At 37.3% G+C, this 19,188-nt stretch overlaps 1 protein-coding gene across 3 annotated transcripts in view; it reads left to right on the top strand.

The window, feature by feature from the left end:
- Eip63E (cyclin dependent kinase Eip63E) overlaps positions 1-19,188 on the top strand; it is a 534,609-nt gene that overhangs the window by 505,318 nt on the left and 10,103 nt on the right. For all 3 annotated transcript variants that reach the window (XM_083143954.1, XM_083143952.1, XM_083143953.1), the window contains 6 exons: positions 2,391-2,482; positions 3,808-3,982; positions 4,918-5,104; positions 7,114-7,328; positions 11,920-12,081; positions 16,270-16,360. In XM_083143954.1, coding sequence (XP_083000080.1) covers positions 2,391-2,482; positions 3,808-3,982; positions 4,918-5,104; positions 7,114-7,328; positions 11,920-12,081; positions 16,270-16,360 — 922 coding nt within the window. The remainder of the gene's footprint in view (positions 1-2,390; positions 2,483-3,807; positions 3,983-4,917; positions 5,105-7,113; positions 7,329-11,919; positions 12,082-16,269; positions 16,361-19,188) is intronic.

The raw sequence follows: 19,188 nt of genomic DNA, 5'->3' as shown, positions 1-19,188 counted from the left end.
CATTCGCAACACAGCCTGAATGTTAGACAACCCGAGAAACACTATCGTTGTGCGGGATTGCATAGAGTCACGGATGTCTGTTTGTGCGAAATTTAATATCGGTGGTTCTCGATTATTTTTACGTCACCCTTTCCCACCCCACCCCTAGGGGTTCCAGGGATGTCTTACCCCCACAGTATTTTTTTCCAGATTGCAAGTGATGCTTGTACCAAGTTTGGTTAAATTTGCTCCAGGCGTTCGAGAGTTATGCCGGAACAAACAAATATACACACCCACACGCACACATACATCCATTTTTATATATAAAAATAAAATATAGATTCAAGCCAGAAGGACACTTCGAAAACTAACCTTGGAAACTGAATTATTCCTGGGTAACAAAACTGCCCGAGCACGTATTTAGAGTAGGGGTCCATATTGTGGGTCACCCTAAGAAAGACTAAGTCCAAAATTAAACAAGCAAAATACTTATTTACTGTTGTATTGTATGAAGTTGATTTATTTCCGCAGAACTATATAAAGGCAACAAGTGATTATAGGTACGTTGAGAGTGCCGATAATTCTTCCATACCACACACTAATAATAATAATGCGCATGTAAATAATAATCAGGCACTTTACTTTCATTAGCTGGAATAACAATCTTTCTTATTCTATAAATCCTGCAGTTTTATATTTATTGAGACATCGATCTTTTTGGTGGAACAGCTGAATTTTATACGAATTTCGGTAGTCTTACTTAGAGATAAGCTAGATAATGAATCGTGTTGTTGTTGCTATATTTTGACACTATTTTTTAACTAAAGCCCGCATCACACGGAACTGGATTTCCAGTAGGTATGCCCTAGTTGGCTCTGGACTGGCTACCAATTTGCTAGTTTTCGCCTCACACGATACTTATAAGAGTACTTGTCGATAGACTTTTGTTCCCATACGAGGGAAGTTGTAATGGCGGCCGAGTGAGATGTAAGCAATGTATCACTATACATTTTTAAAAGCCGATAACTATTGAACCGAGAGGAATAACGTTTCGTATAAAACGTTATTAGCTACAAAACAATGGCGCTGCTTAAATACATACTTTACAACATTTACTGTACACGTATGGAAGAATATTTTAGTTGTTTCAAATGTAAACACCGTGCACTCAGCATAGATGATGTAACCCAACACGCCTCTCATGCTGTATACGTTATACATTGCTAGAGTAACACTCGGAAACCACAGACAAAAACGCTCTTTTGCACACTCAGATTATCTTCACATGGCGAAACTTTGCTCTGATTGGCTGTTCCACAGAATCCAGTCGAGGAAAGCAAGTAGCAATTAGAACATGTCCTATTCCTCCAAACCAGTCAAGTAGTCAGCCAGGCGGCCATGATTGCTACCTAGAAAGTTAGTTCAGCGCTAACTAGGGCATTCCTACTAGAAATCCAGTTCCGTGTGATAGGGGCTTTTTTACTGGTGTAATAATAATAATAAGTTGTAGACCTATTCATAAAAGTGTTGCTGTATTAATAACCTCATAAATTTTATTTAAGGTTATTGTTGTTATTACATGTGTGTCTGGTAGCAGTAGCTTCTTCATAGTAGAATTACTAGCGTTCATGCCATTGAAGTGAGTGAATGCTGCTTACAAACCCAATGGGACTCCAAACGTTTGGTTTTGGCTCACCATTGTAAGGGCAATTGAAAAGAAGTATTACCATGCTTTTGTGTAGAAGCTACTTAAAGGCAATCAAGGTAATGTCGATATCATGAAATATAAGACTTTTGTCGTAACGTCGTAGCTTAACTGCGCAGAGCTTTGTGTTCGCTCTGGTAGGTGGCGTTGTATGTAAGAAAGCAGACTGGTATGGTCTGACGGCGCAGTGTGTTGTTTACATGTACATGTTCACAACGTGGATTAGTCCAAACGGGCCCAGCGAGCAGTTATTCACTGGTGTGCCGTGATCTGCCGCGGCGTTTCCGCTGGGAAATCCATCCTCCCTACAGCCCAGATCTCTCGCCCTGCGACTACCACATCTTCGGACCACTAAAAAAACATCTAAAGGGCAACCGGTTCGACAACGATGCTGAGGTCCGTGACGCCGTTGAAGATTGTTTCCTCAGTCAACCACGGCCGTTATTCGCTCAGGGTATCAAACCTTGTGACACGCTGGGACACCGATGGATCACTTTTACTTCCTGTATGTTCATATTCCAACCAATAAATTATTACAGAAAAAAAAAAGAGTCTCACTTTCATTTGGGCAACCTTTATAAATGTGGTTTATATGCAAAAACTTTAATTCATCTTAGGTCACGTTTGTGAATAGGCTATATATAATTTGTGAACCTAATGTATTAAAATGCAAGTATTACAAGATGCATCTCTTTTTCTTTTCCAGGGTGATTCACCATTTGGGAAAACTGAAGCATATATCAAGCTTGAACAGCTCGGGGAGGGATCTTATGCTACAGTTTTCAAAGGATATAGCAAGTAAGCAATTATCATTATCTCTAACTTGTAAAGCAAAATGTGTTTGTTATTTCATAACTTTGTCTCTCTTTTTTTCTAAAGGGACACTTTTAATTGCTTCATTGCCACAGGTTAAACTAGCATTGATTTTGTTTTTCTAATAACAAATAGTGAATAAACAAGGTGTCTACAAGTCAAGAAATTATACTTGTGGTCAAGAATTTTTGCTGTCAAAATGATTTTTTTTGTTTGTTTTACTTCACTTTTCTGCCCCTTTTGGCTAATCGCGAAGATGAGGATGAATGGTGGTAAGATAAGATGTATGAAGGGACAATTGCAAATATAGAGGGATAACATGCAAATACAGTGAAACCCCGCTTTGACGTTATCGGCTTTTACATTTTCCCTCTTTATACATTCAATCTTCATGGTCATATGCAGTCCAAAATGCACTAATAGATAAAACAAGTATTTTTTTTCTTTGGTAGGGGTTTTTCATTAAATAAATATTTATTTTCTTAATTGCTAATTTCCAACTTTACCTGAGTAGGGTTTGAATAATTAAATGTTAAGAAAAAGGTCAAGAATTTTGGATTTGTTATTTTGGTAGACACACTAATAAAGAAGAAATAAATATGGCAGAAATTTTAGTTGAGATGCTAATGAAAACAATATTTTTTTACTGCTAAAATTTATCATCGCACCAATGCCAAAACCACAAATGTGATAAAATGCTTTTATCTCGAAAGTAAGAATTAATATTAAGGATCTTGGTAGAAAAAGGTTTTACATTTGGATAAATATTGTCATTAGTATAATGTGTACCTACTTGTAGCTATTTGTTAAATCATATAAGTTAGTAAAGGAATCTATCAACAAGACGTAATCAGAAACTGCAATAGGTGAAAAAGTCAAAACTTGTTAATTTTCATGTGTATTCAGTGGTAAGCCAATGTTTTGCATGACAATATATAAAGTGTAAGGATTATTTTAATGAAAATTAATGTTCATTTTAGATGGTCATCAGCAAAACAAAAATAACTATGTGGCTTATTCACACATATTCTGCGAGTTTTATCTTATCTGGTATCAAGTAAATGCCTTAAACATTAACTTGTTACTTTGTAAAGTAATTATAATTGAAACTGAGTTATAGCCAAATCAATTTAAATATGAGAATTTAGAAATTTTTCTTTGCAATATTCCTATTGTGGCTAAAATTTATGAATGCTGATGCCATGTTAATCCCATTCGTACAGTAATCATAAGCAAGATTGTTTATAATTTGCTCACTGCTTTGCTTGGAATGGGACAAGTTCTTTAATGTTGATTGTTTACCTTTTCAGTTTGACTAACCAAGTTGTGGCCTTAAAGGAGATAAGACTACAAGAGGAGGAGGGAGCCCCATTTACTGCCATTCGAGAAGCCTCTTTGTTAAAAGAACTGAAGCACTCTAATATTGTTACCCTTCATGACATTATACATACCAAGGAAACACTTACTTTTGTATTTGAATATGTGGTAAGTTTCATATTGTGCATTTTCATTATCCTTTTATTATGGAATGCTGCATTCAAATGGTGCGAACCTTACAATGTCTACCAGGTGTTATTTTCATTCAGGGTGACTACTCACTGGAAATTCCTTGAATTCCGGGAATTATATGTGAATTCTGCTTGAATTTTTTCCCGTAGATGTGAAAAATTGCAACTTTTATTAATCCAAATCTCATTGAATTTATTACATATTTATTAATGCCTTGAGGCAAGTTTTTTAGTTTAACTTTTATTTTTATCGAGAAAGGAAAAGAAACTAAAGCTGCATGGAAAATAAAACAGAATTCTAAATCCGTTTTCTTTGTTAGGGTCCTTTGCAGAACAATCTATCTGATGAACGGAAGATTATTACAAGATATCTTGAAGTTGATAAGTAAATTTGAAATTCTTGTGCAATTATATTTTTTTCGTAGATTACTCCATCCCTTAACATTTGTGACTTGTGTTTGTAGATGCGTTTCTAGTCTGATTATACGAAATGGCAAATGTAAATTCCGCACCTTAAATAAAATACATATGCCGTTCAATTGAATTAGAATTTTTGGATACATTGGAATCGCACAGGTGCTATATATTGTTAATATATTTGTGTCTGTGTGTGGGAGGGGTGGTGGTGAGAGGCAGTAATACATAAGGTTGAAATACGTGCTTGTGCCCTTGAAAGAATGTGCTGTACTAATTTGAAGGTGAAATTACTATTGTCTTTTTTTATTTTCCAACTATGGAAAGTACATATAAGCAAAATTTACTCAGTGACTGCATTTGTGAACATAATGGTCCATATTATCACCACAGCCTATGATTGGCTATTTTTCGTTGATAATAAAAGTAGTAGTGTTTTGGTTTTGCGTGTAATTATATGTCTTGATATATTCTAACAAAACTCTCTGCTATTTCTAGCATACAGACTTATGTCAATACATGGAGAAACACAGTGGTGGCCTGAATCCGACAAATGTGAAACTGTTCCTCTTTCAACTTCTCCGAGGTCTTGCCTATTGCCATAGAAGGAGAGTGTTACATCGAGATGTCAAACCGCAGAACCTTCTAATCAGTGAGATAGGGGAGCTGAAGCTAGCTGATTTCGGTTAGTATAACATGTCTCACCTTTTTTTTTTCACAACATAAGTTATGTGTAAATACTCGAGTTTGTTAATGAACTCAGTTGTTTCCTATTGATATGTTTAGATACTTTTCATAAGGAATTATAATGGATATAAATACAGATATGAAGTCAGTGTGTTTTTATACTTTCTTATATTTTATTCACATTTGATTTTGTCTAATTTTGCATGATTCAAACTGTAATTACATACTATTGTTCTATTCCCATTACTTCAATGCATTGCTTATAGATATGTGTCATAAATATTTTTATTAATAACTAACTGATTACCTGGCATTGCCCGGGTATTTATTTATCCCAATCTTCTATTAGATAGGAAAATAATGAATTTTAATTATATTGTAAAATGTTACTAATTTTGTTAACAGGTATTTAAAAGTTTAAGTACAGTATACAAATTATAAAGTAAAATCTTTTACAAATTCACTATAATATGAATTTAACTCAAAATTTGATTATAAACATTTTTAGTTTCACCTTCAGGAGCTAGCATAAATAAAGTGAATGACATTGGGAGTGTCACTATTCATCTTAGTGACTCCGAAAACTATGGATTCCACACTAATATTGGTAGTTTTAGATTCTTTTTACATGTCACCCCTTCCCACCCCCACCCTAAGGGTGTCTTACTCCCACAGTATTTCTTTCCAGATTGTAAGTGATATGTGTACAAAGTTTGGTTGAAATTGCTCCAGGCATTCGAGAGTTATGCTGGAACAAACATACATACATACATACATACATACATACATACATACATACATACATATATATATATATATATATATATATATATATATATATATATACACACACACACACACACACACACACACACACACACACACACACACACACACACACACACACATCCATTTATATATATATATATATTTATATATATTTATATATATATATATATATATATATATATATATATATATATATATATATATATATATATATATGATTAAAAATTCAACATATGAAATCCAACTAATGAGACATCACTTTTGTGCATTTGTGATTTTTGTGTTAACGTAACTATGTTAGGTTGGAAGAGATGGAAGTAAAACTATATACAAAATTATGAGGTCATTCTATAATCATTCTAATTTTGTGTACTAATATGTAATAATAATTTTATCTAATAGCTGAGGTATAAGATGGAATAATAAGTATTTGTGTATGTGTGTATTTTGCTATCTTCAACAGAACTGAAAATTGGCCACTTTTCATTGTTACTTCATGAGGAATTAAGTCTAAAAAATCGGAATTGATCAATAAATTCTGCCAATTAATGAAATAATATTATGTATTTTTCTTATTTTTATGTCATTTCTCTGTCTCCTTGGACTAATGAGGTGAATGATGATTAGATAAAATTGATGAAGGAATTTGCCCAAATCAGGGCTCACACCTAGAGAGGATATTTAGTGGTAAGATTATTTGTCGGCCCCTTCAATGTCTACAGAAACGGGTAAAGCAGTCTTAAAATAGTATAGACCTTTACACATCATGATCGAAGTATGTATGTTGAGATTTTGCAAAAGTAACCTTGCTATATCATGTAATAAGAAGTATATCAGCCGACCTCCGGGGCAGAGTTGTTTGCACACCAGGGGCACCGGGTTTGAATCCTGGCCTGGGCATTTTTTGTGAGTTTCCCTTCATCAAATTCTTCATATCATCACTCATCCTCGTCTTTTCAATTAGCTAAATGTCGTGGAAAAGCGAAGTAAAATTATTTCCAGTTATACTCCATGTCAATTTCCATATTTCCACATGTTAAATGTCCTTTGTTTTTAATTTTATTAAATATATTTGACTGAAGTCTGTATCCCTGCGAGATCATATTTTAGAATGTTGAACTAAGCATCATAATTTATATGTTCCATTTTATCCTCGGCCATGTTGATAACACTGTATCTAAAAATATATTGAACTCTCATAATAAACTTATTTTCCAGGTCTTGCGAGAGCTAAGTCTGTGCCTAGTCACACGTACTCACACGAGGTTGTGACTCTGTGGTATCGGCCTCCGGATGTTCTTCTCGGAAGTACAGAGTATTCAACGTCGTTGGACATGTGGGGTGTTGGGTGTATTTTTGTAGAAATGATCACAGGTGTTCCAACATTCCCAGGTGTCCGAGATACGTACAGCCAGTTGGATAAAATATTCAAGGTATGTAAAATATGACGAGGACAATTGTGGACATACATTATTAAAAATCAAATTTATCCAGACACCTATTGGGAAACCATAGTCACACTTTCCCCATGAGACACTCCCCAGTACTAGACCCTTTGCCTTGATCACAACCCGTACTTCCTCAAGGAGTTGTAGCTAAAGCATGTACTGGTGTGGGACGTTAAGGTCAACTGGAAAGTTCACATTCTAATTCTTCCCATAGGTGTTCTATAGGGTTCAGATCTGTGCTCTGGGAAGGCCAATTCCAGTTTAGAAACCCAACTGACCACAAACCATTCATGCACAGTCCCTCCTTTATAACAGGCAGCATTATCATGCTGGTCATTACTGAACTCGTCCTCCACTGTAGGAAGTACAGAACTGTTCAAAATGTCCGTGCACCCTGCCACATTGAGACTGCTTAGTGTTGCTAGAGGACCCTGTCCTTTCCAGGCAAAACATATTCACTACACATGAAGGCATATATAGTTTTCCGAGCATACTCCACACCCAAGCCTGTAATCAAGGGATTCTGGGTGCGATACCTGGTGGAGGTACATGGTGGTTCAGATCCCACTTTAAATTGTAAGTCCAGTCCCAATTAGCCTTACCGTACATAAAGTGGATTTAAAACACCAACTCTCTCACTCCACACTCAAGCCCTGTCATCCAACCGCCACAAGTTATAGTGTGATTCATCACTCCAAACCAGGTTTGTTAAGGTCCAGGAATTTTAAATAGTTTCAATTCTGGTCCTGGAGAGAGAATTATATTTATAGAAAAATATATTATAAAACACTTACGTGAGGGAGTATAGTTGTTTAAACACTTCTTGAAAACGACGTTTTGTAGAGCTACGCTCCACTTCTTCAGGTTTCCTTTATCAGCACTTAAAATACCTCGTCAAGTAAAACAAATCCAGGATTAGGTAAAAAGGTTTTGGGTTAAAAAGCCATAGAGGCTTGGCGATATTTTAAAAGAACTGTGTTCCCATCCTACCCACACGGATTGAATAGCTGCTGCTGCTCTCTATAGCATTTTAACAGTCATGTAATTTTACGTTTTTAACCCAAAACATTTTTGCCTAATCCTGGATTTGTTTTACGTGACAAGGTATTTTATGTACTGATAAAGGAAACCTGAAGAAGTGGAGCGTAACTTTGCGAAATGTCGTTTTCAAGAAGTGTTTAAACAACTATACTCACTCACGTAAGTGTTTTGTAATATATTTTTCTTTAAATATAATCAGTGAGTAAACTCATGGTAAAATTTTCGAAGCCGGAGAACTCCTCTAACTAGTTTCTTCTGTTATTTTTAACATTCGTACTTACCTATTCTGCATTGCGAAAGATTGTTGAAGATGGGATTTCGCTTTTTTTAACGAAATTAGTATCTATTGTCGACATATCGAGTAATTATTGTTCGTTCTTTTATCGCTTCCTGAACACTCAAAATGGCAGGCAAATCTTGACTAGCATTGTCGATATGCTGTGTTTCAAATGGCAGAGCAGTGTTTCAACCTTCTTAACAGAAAAAATCCTGCATAGCCCCAAAAACCATTCTCAATCGTATAACCATCCACGAATAGCCACAAAAACCATTCACGATAGCCGCACGCACCATCACGGTAAGGTTAGGTTAGGATGCTTTAGGTGGGGCAATATAGTGAAAAAACTGTTTGGAAACACTTACCGGGAATTACGTCATCAGATGCTCGCTACATCTGGTTGAAGTACATGGATGGAAATGCAAGCAACAGCTTTTATGCATCGGACGGACATTATTATAGAAAAACACAGAATTAGCGGCCAAATACATTGAAAAATGCAAGAAAACACTTCTACGACCTTCCGAAATTCCACAGAAACTCAATTCCTTAAGTACTTTTCCTGTAAATTTGAAGAAATCAGTTCCCCGGTTTTAAAAGTTTTACCTTAACGCACTAACTCAAAATGTATATGAGAGAAAATTAGCAAGCGTAAATGGGTTGTGGACCGTATAGAACCTTTTTTATCTATAAAGTATTTGAGTTCATTCCAGGAACTTTTCTTCCTGATCAATTTTAATACAGTCCAGGAACCTATTTTCCTGATCAGTTTAAATATGGTCCAGGACCCCTTTTTCCGTATTAATTTAAATCGAATGGACCGAATTCAAATTGTGGGAGAAAGAAAGGTTCCAGTGGTTGTGGGAGAAACAAAAGGTTCCAGTGGTGTTGTGGAACCCATTAGATTTTTTGGGTTTCTGGACCTTCCAAACCACACGTTTCACACCAGAAATGTTTGGTTTATAAGCAGCTGCTCAGCCATGAAATTCCATTGAAATCAGACCTGGTGCTTGCTGTACTGTTAGTAGCGGTGTTGGGTAATTGTTTCCAACAATGACTAGCACTTTTTACAAACCACCCTCTTCAACATTCATCATCCCTGGATGGATCAGTATATGCAGTGTACCTGGTCATAATTTTCTTATGGTTTCTCATTCACGATTATTTACAAACAGTTGATTTCGGCAACTGCAGAGGGGTTGAAATGTCCGTGACATATTTGAGTGGCAAGCAATGACCAGTTCATGTTCGAAGTCTGAGAGTTGTGCTGAACACCATATTCTGCTGGTACTTCGTATCTGCAAACACCATGCAAAACACGGCCATCTTTTATTCCAGACTGGGGGTTGGCTGTGAAGTTCAGGCTTCAGTTCACAATTGCAATGGGGTGTCCAAATTCTTTTGATCATATTGTACAGAGGCTGTTCAGCATATGTTTGACCAAAAGCGATTCCTTCCCTCTGCGCTCAGAATATTGGTCCGGCGTGTTTGTCAGTGTAGTGTGTGAGCTGTAAAAGAGTGGTTGTGTTTTCTCACTGGGCCAAAAATCCCACCCAAACTGAGCTGCTTTTGGGAGGAGTACGTTGTATAAGTTTTCCAAGTGTTTTTGTGTTTTCTCGCTTGGCCGAAAATGCTGCCAAAACAGTTGCTTTTGGGAGCATTATGTTGTAGCCCTTTACCATGGCCGTAGGCAGGAAAAAATTTCGGGGGGTGTTCATTCATAATTGTTCCCATGGGCGTCGCCAGAAATTTGAATAATAGAAATAATAACAATAATTGTACAATAACAAATAAAATTTCATTTCAATTTTATTCCATAATAATAATAATGATTATTATATTATTGTTATATCCTTGAAGGGGCTTACTCAATCCAGCAGATGAGTGAATATCCAGCACAAGTTTATTTTTGTTTTTTTTACGTTTCATACAGTGTATACTGAAATGCACAATTATTATACTTCGTCATTAAATTTTAGATACCTTCAAGAGAAAAGCTTTAAAAGTTAGATGGAAATTTTAGTCATAAAGCTTTCGTTGTTTGACTTTAAAATTAATTTTTTGGAATTTTGAAAAGTGTGGAACCAGTTATTCTTTTTAAAAACTTAGCCTGGTGCATGGATTGTAACCTCAATCGCGAACGTAAGGTGCTACAAAACTGGAGATCCTAGGTTTGAACTCCTATCAAGGGGGATTTTCGACTTTATCGGACATGGAATTTAAAAGTTGGAAAGGGAATTTTGGGACAATCATAAGGGAATTTTCAGTCTATATTCCTTGTGACGCAGGAGCAACACTGGAAAGATGACAGCAGAAGTGAAAATGGAGGGGTCACTGGTGGGCTACGATTCTGAGAATAAATCCTGTTTCACTCAAGTTTCAGAATTCCAAATGTATGAAAATTCTAGCTTGATCGTTTCAACATTGTCTCCATGTATTTTTGTGATGCTTTGAAAAAAAAATTGAAAATTTGTTACAGATTTTGGTTTCTGAACTTCCATTAATCCAACATGTCAGAAGTTTCGGGGGGGGGGGGTTGAACCCTAGAAACCCCCCCTCTAAATACGGCCATGCCCTTTACAACGCAAAGTTCAGTGTGTCAGGGATCAGGAAGTAGTGTAAGAGCAACAATTGTAACGTTAGTTTGACTTTAATAATCAAAAATGTGATCGACAAGTATAATGATTGCATGGCCCCAGCATTCGGTTCTGCAACAAAGGGGATGAGAACACGGCCATGCACACAAGCCACCACCAGTATGTAGGCGAAACTTCACAGAATGGCCATGGCGAATCTTCTAAGTATGTCTTTGGGTCTGTGGATTCTCTTGCATGGCCATTCTGTGAAGTTTTGCCTGCATATTGTGACCATGAGGATTGATTGTATAATGTGGGGAAAATGTAAATTCAGGGTTTCACTGTACATCTATAAAAAAATATCTAATTTAGTACAAAAATTTGCAATTTTATTATTTTTATGAATAGGAAAGGTATTATTCATACATCCAAGTATTATTATCTAAATGTAATACAGTTTTGTTTTCTAAGATAATAGTCATTACAGCAATATCTTTTCATACAGTTATTAAGGGGGCTGATAAACATACTAATGTTATTCAAGAAACATTTACAATTTTTTTTATCTGATTGGATCAGTATTACTTTTTCATCGGTATTGATTAAAATTTAAGGTCAGTCCATTCCGAGTTTGAGTGTAATAAAAATATAGTTTTAAGTGACTTTTGTAATTTGTTTGCAGATTCTTGGAACACCAACTGAGGATGACTGGTTAGGAGTAAGCCGTTTACCATGGTACAAGCCCCGCAAGCTCTGCTTCTACAAAAGCCAAAAGCTTGGATTAGCTTTCCCGAGACTATATGACATTCCGTTAGCTGAAAGTATTGCTTCTGTGTTATTACAGGTAACAACACAGGCTTATGTTTTTTTATTATTATGTTATCCTACATTTTTTGTAGTAGTGACATGTCCTTTCTAATGACGGAGTACTCTGAAATTAAATGTAATGTGATACATCTTGTTCCTTGTAATTCTGTGTCCCTTACAAGCACTGCAAGGGGGTCGTTCAACCCTGCTGTTTTAATTAAATTTATTTAATTTTACTGTCTTGGTACGGAGATACCATACCACACACTAGGTGTCGATGTTTCATCTGCCTTTTATTTCCATTGTCAATTGTTAAGAATTGCTTACAATGTCAACTACGTAAAGATTTCTCCCATTGTAATGAGTTAAATTTATTCTGCTTTGCAAGTCAAAAGTGTTATCCATACAAATCTTCTCCCAATTCTGGAAATTTTTGTTTTTAATATTACATTTAAGGTTTAAATGTTTGTAAATACATATAATTTGCATATTTCACAACAATATTATTAGTAGTAAGTCTTGAAGCTTTCTCTCGGGCTATCGACCAAGTGAGTCAACAATATTATTAGTATCTGTAGCCTATATGTTTCACAGACAAATGAAGGCAAACGTTGGTACATTTTTAGTGTCACGCATGTAACACTTTTTTGTTAATACTTTTCATGTATTCAGGCTATGTCGTCATACTCAATGTTTTTTTTTCATTTGTTTATAACACACCACAAAGTACTTCATAATTCTATGAAATTTGTTCATTATGAATATTTTTTAATCGAATCGCATGTCTAGAAGCATGCATTTTATGTATAAATGTCACACTTGTAATGCTGGAATGTTACTTATTCAGTTTATATGAAGGTGGTAAATAAAATCTTGGCTTTTATGTATTGAATGCTAGAATCTTTGTGTTGGGATAAAGCAAGAGCAGAATAATGGTTGGCACGAAGTAGATAAAAGTATAGCTGAAGTCTTGGAAGCAACACCAGTTCGGTAACTTTGACAACCCCAGAGGAAGCCGACCGGACACGTATATGGTTTCGAGCCACCACCTGTTTTTCCGTAAAGCAATGTCACTTTTGCCTGCAATGTTTATACATCAATTCATTCATTCCCATGGTCTTTATATTGTATTAAAAATAGCACAACACAATAACACAACCCAGCAAAGATAACGCAACCGCACGTTCTGTAATCTCTAAAGAAACCGAATTGTCAACATCTCATTTACTCCACGTGGAGTTGACAGGATACGGCCAGTTCTTGGACGGACACTATTGGTGGGAAAGGTTTCAGGGGAGAATTTACTGGACTCCACGTGGACTTGATATATGGTTGTAAGAGGGAAAACTGATACTTTCTTTGAAGTAAAGTGAGGTTGCTTTGAAGACCAGAACTGTAACAAAACTTACTACCATTTGAGGTGGAGAAGCTGTGTGGAACTGTAAATATTGTGAAATATAAACCATTATGAAAATACCAGACCCAAGACAATGAAATGTGATGTTTGGTTGGTTGTCATAGTAGCCAATTGAGGTACGAGATAAGTGCCTCAGCAAATCAGTTGGTGATTCCAATATATCAGTTTTGAACTGTTTGCTTACAGAATTACAAATTAATAAAAATTCAGATAACATATGTGCTACAATACAAAGAATTTAGTGTCCTTCTAGATCACAACAACAACCAGCCAGTGCTCTTAGTGATATTCCGAAGATATCATGCTGTCATCTCAGAGTAAATATAGCACAAAGAACTTGGTAAATTTGAAATTGATACATTATTGCTTGTTAATTGTGAAGGAATATATACCGTATTGGCCCGAACATAAGCTGCATATTTTATCCAAATTTCATGCATATCTTATTTCATATCTTATATTAGCATGCATCTTATATTCGCGACCTTAAAAGAATTGACATTTCGTCAAATCATATGCTGTTAAAAATGTGCTGACTTCTCATTTTGAAATAACGATAATGCAACAAAGCATTGTAGAAACTGGCCACATATATTGCAGATACCATAATGTTATCCAACAATATCATTGTTGTTTCTAACTGGGCATTGTAAAAACTGCCTGCATTCTTGATAAAGTACTTTGAAGTAGGTATAGCACACAATTGTAACCTAAATTTTTCAATAATAGTACTGTATTTTGTATGCTGTATTTGTGATAAGATAAAATATGTACCTACCTAATTATATTTCCCTGAATCTGTCTGTAAATGGTTACCAGTATTTTCTTTTCTTCCCGTGGATTATAATCGGGTATAATCTTTTTTCTTTTTCTTTTCGCTCCTTCAAATTTTATGGTATGGCTTATATGCGGGGGCAGCTTACATTTGGGTCAATACGGTATATAAAAAAACAATATACATAATAGTAAACAATCAATCAAAACTAATGTTTGAAGGAGTGAATGTATGGAACCTTACCTCTGCATCCCTTTTGTAATTCAAGTATGTAATACCTTTAGAAATATATAGTGTATGGGACCGGTGCTCACCCACCATCGTAACGAAATTGGGCAGCTGCAAATGAGTAGCGTAACCCAGTCATGAAAAGCTGGTCGTGCTGACCATGGATTACCCCTTAACTGGTTGAATGATCTGCCACCTGGTGAGTGAGTGAGTAAGTAGTATCAGGTGGGAATGAGGCTGATAGTCTATAGGTAGTCTCGGGCCCTCAATGAGCTGTTGCCCCATGGGAGATATTGCCCATCTGTCCTCAACAGACACAGGAGAAATATCTCCCATCCACCAATTAACCTTTTTCCCTGAAGAGATTCTGTATTTTTTTGGTTGTAACGTTGAATGAATACAAGCACACGGCAGTCAGGTACATTCCAAATTTTATTTTACAACAAAAAACTTGGAATTTGGCATTGAAAACTGCTTTATTGTTTTTCGAAGTATTCTCCTTTATGGTCAATACACTTTTGCATTCGTTCGAACCATTTGTCAAAGCAGTTTTTCCAATCTTCTTGAGACACCTCCATAATATGGTTTTTGAACGCATCAACGGCATCTTCCGCCGACGAAAATCGTTGTCCACGCAATTTATTCTTGACATTCGGGAACAAGAAGAAGTCATTGGATGCCAAATGAGGACTGTACGGCGGATGACCCATCAATTCAGTTTTTTGACTGTTCATAAAGTCGGTTGTTAGACGAGATGTGTGACAGCTGGCATTGTCTTGATGAAGAATGATCCGAGGGCATTTGTTTGTTTTCCCAAAGACCTTTGGCAAACAAATTGTTGTGTACCATTCAGAGTTGACCGTTCTACATTCCTCTAAAGGCACAGTTGCCACATGACCAGTTTTCCCCAAAAAACAGGCGACCATTTGTTTCGATGTGCTTCGAGCGCGAACAACTTTTGTTGGATTGGGTTCATCTTGAAACACCCATACAGTCGACTGCTGTTTACGTTCCGGCTCATATGCATATATCCATGATTCGTCACCTGTTACAATCTTATATACATCTTTTGAAGCACCACGATTGTATTTATTGAGCATTTGTTTTCACCAATTGACGCGAGCGTCTTTTTGAGTTTTTGTCAAATTGTGTGGGATCCAACGAGAACATACCTTTCTCACAGCTAAATGATCATGTAATATTTTATATATGCTGGTGGAAGTAATGCCTATGGTTACCTCAATCTCACGGTATGTCACATGACGATCTTGCAGTATTAGGTTTTGCACAGCATCAATGTTTTCTTGAACAACAACTGATTTTGGACGACCTTCGCGAATCTCGTCAGTGAGCGAATGGCGACCACGATTAAATTTGTTATACCAACGTTTCACAGTGGCAAAGGATGGGGCTTCATTGCCAAATGTGGAAGTAAGTTGATTGATGCACTCTTGTCTTGATAATCCACGTCAAAAATTGTAAAAATTCATCGCACGAAAATGTTCACGAGTTAATTCCATTTTATTGTCGTCGCGCAATCTTCAAGGCAACATAAACAACACAAATGAAGCTATTGACAAAACATTTGAAGTACGTTATGGTCAATAATGCCAGACGATTCCGTGCAAACATCAAATCGTGCCTAACTTCAATCAGTGTTGCCAAGGCTCAAAATATAAATAGTGGCCCTCGTATGTCATCTGTGTCACATAATCCTGAAAGTTCTTTGTCGCTGTAGTATTGTAATGTTTGATTATTTTCAACATTACAGATGTTAATCTATCACATGTCATTTCTATCCCCAGCTTAATCCCGACAATAGAATAGGAGCAGAACAGGCTCTTAGGCATAAGTACTTCTCAGACCTACCTCCAAAACTCCTAGAGCTGGATAATGGTAAGTTTTCACTGCCTTCTCATTGGTTGTTTCTTTATATTCATATATTTCTAAACCCTGTACCAGCTAACTGTACAAGTAGTGACGCGAGACTGCTCGACCAATGAACAGTGAGAGAAACTGGATTGCGAAATGGGCAACTGGAGTTACCAGATTCCCTACTTCGCTCTGTAAGCGCTGCAATCTTTTGAAAGCGACAATACTGTACGCACATGGCAAACACAGTATTTTTGTCTCCAGGTTCGTACGCTTGGTTTAAGAATTTTTTAGGGAAATATTAGGGATAAAACTGCAAGTGTAAATTTTGATAAGCCATACATTTAGCGTACGGACTAAAGTCTAGATGGTGCATCAGTACATGCCATGAAATTTCTGTACATGTACAGTCAGGACCATTCGGTTTGCAACGCGGCATTTTCACCACTCAATTTTCCTCTATCTCCTCTGCTGCTATTCATGGTCCTGCTCCACAGTTAGCTGGGACACGGTATAAATATTGATTTTTGTGTTGCAATACTTATTGTAGTAACCTGATTATTTACATTAATTAAGGATTAAGCAACAAACCTGATTTTTACTTTAACATTTGCTATTTTATATCATCTGTAATTTCTACTTTGTGAAATGCATGGTTATTCAAAAAGAAGCAGCAGATATAAATATGTGTTGTGTGTCACCAAAGAAAGTAATAATCAAAATTTTATGCAGTCAATGTGGGTACCATGCGTGATGTAACAAATGTAGATAACCCATTTTGTTCTACATGTGCTTCAACTGGTCTGCAATGTCTGGAACATGCGGACGTCCCCCCTTTGCAGATGCAACCATGTTCCACACATTTGCTTGTGGCACTGCATCTTGTTATTTGGAATGCACGTTGCAATTGAGCTTAGTAATTTCCAGCACACAGAACGACCTCACCTGGAGAGTCACCATATTGCTTGCACCACCTCAAGTGCTGCTGTGCGGGAACCAATGGAAGTTCTACACAGGTTATTAAAACATTCATTCTTATCCTCTTTGTGGCATGTAGCACATGCTTGTATCTTTTAACGTTACCACAATAAGAATTTGTAATCTGCTCCTCCTTTTTTAATATCCCTGTATTGTCAACATTAGGTGGGCTGGAAATTCACCCAACTCTTCTGAAATATAAATACACTGGTGAAAACAATTAGGGGAGCAAGCAAGAAATCCCAAAACCAAAGTTGGAAAGTCAAAAGTAGCAATGTATGTTGATGAAGTGAGTGTGTCCTCAACCAGTACAATTCATCTGTGATGAATCATCAGCATGAAGAGCTCTCTAGTGACACCATAAGGCACATGGCAGAATTTGTGATATGAGGAGCAATCACGAGGTCACTTGGGAACACCGGTTGTGTGGTGCTGGCAGACCGTAAGTGCAGGTGGGATTCAGTTGAGTAGTGTTGAATAGGAACGATGGCAGAACAACACGATTTAGGGGAATCTAGCGCATGGAGAGCCATTGGGAGGATGGAAGCAGGGCAAACACAACGTGAGTTGGCTGCAGCCCTTGGTGTGTCACGCAGTGTCATTTCCAGGTTGTGGACACAATTTCAACAGACAGGTACAGTACGAAGGAGGCCTGGGCAAGGTCGCCCACGGTCAACAACAGTTAGGGAAGACCGGTACTTAGCATTGTCGGCTCGCAGGAATAGGCAGCAAACTGCAACTGACTTGCAACGTGGCCTTGTTTTGGCAACAGGACGAAGAGTCTCGGGCCAAACTGTACGAAATCGCCTGCGAGAAAGGGGTCTTTATGCAAGAAGACCAATGGTGTGCGTCCCTCTGAATGCCCAACACCGTAGGGCCTGCAGACAGTGGGCTGTGGAACATCGTGAGTGGGGACATGGAGAGTGGAGTTCAGTTCTCTTCTCTGATGAGTCGCGTTTCAGTCTCCAGTCAGATAATCGACGCATTCTCATCTGGAGGGAACGTGGGACTCGCAATTATCCCGCACAGGTGTGCGAAGTGTCTCAGTATGGTGGTGATGGCTTAATGGTATGGGCAGGGATCAGTGTTGGTGGACGTACCCCCCTGCACATTATCCGGAACGGTACTTTGACAGCCTTATGGTACCGGGATGAGATCCTCAGGCCTCATGTTGTCCCAATGGCTGCAGATATCGGTGATCGTTTCATTTTTGTGGACGATAATGCCCGACCTCACCGAGCACGTCTGGTTGACGCCATGCTACGGGATGAGGGTATCGAACGAATGGTATGGCCAGCGTCCTCCCCAGACTTGAATCCCATTGAACATGTGTGGGACACACTCGGAAGACGCATTGCTGCTCGGCCAGCGCCGCCTACAACTCTGCAACAGTTGGAAATGGCCCTTCTGGAGGAATGGGAGAATATCCCGCAGGCTGTCGTTGATAACCTTATTGGTTCCATGCAAAACAGATGTGCAGCTGTCATAGGAGTTCATGGCGACCACACGCCTTATTAGAGGTATGGATCTGTTGCGTATCTGTTCATTTCTGTTGTCTTATCATTGTGCTGTTCTCCTGATTTTGTGCAGTACCTTGCAGAAATCACCCCTAGAACTCTGTTGTGCTAATGACTCAATATACATGTATTGTACTGGTTGAGGACACACTCACCTAATCAAAATACATTGCTACTTTTGACTTACCAACTTTGGTTTTGGGATTTCTTGCTTGCTCCCCTAATTTTTTTGACCAGTGTATATCAGAAGATAAGAATTGTTTTTTTATATATTTTCAGTGTTAATACAGGATCTTTAAAAATTATTTGAATAATAACAAAATGTTCCATAAGGAATATAACATTGCCAACAATCAA

Source organism: Lepisma saccharinum, chromosome 22, assembly GCF_977018435.1.
Source record: "Lepisma saccharinum chromosome 22, izLepSacc3.1, whole genome shotgun sequence".
Lineage (NCBI taxonomy): Eukaryota > Metazoa > Arthropoda > Insecta > Zygentoma > Lepismatidae > Lepisma > Lepisma saccharinum.
This window is presented reverse-complemented; position numbering and strand designations above follow the sequence as displayed.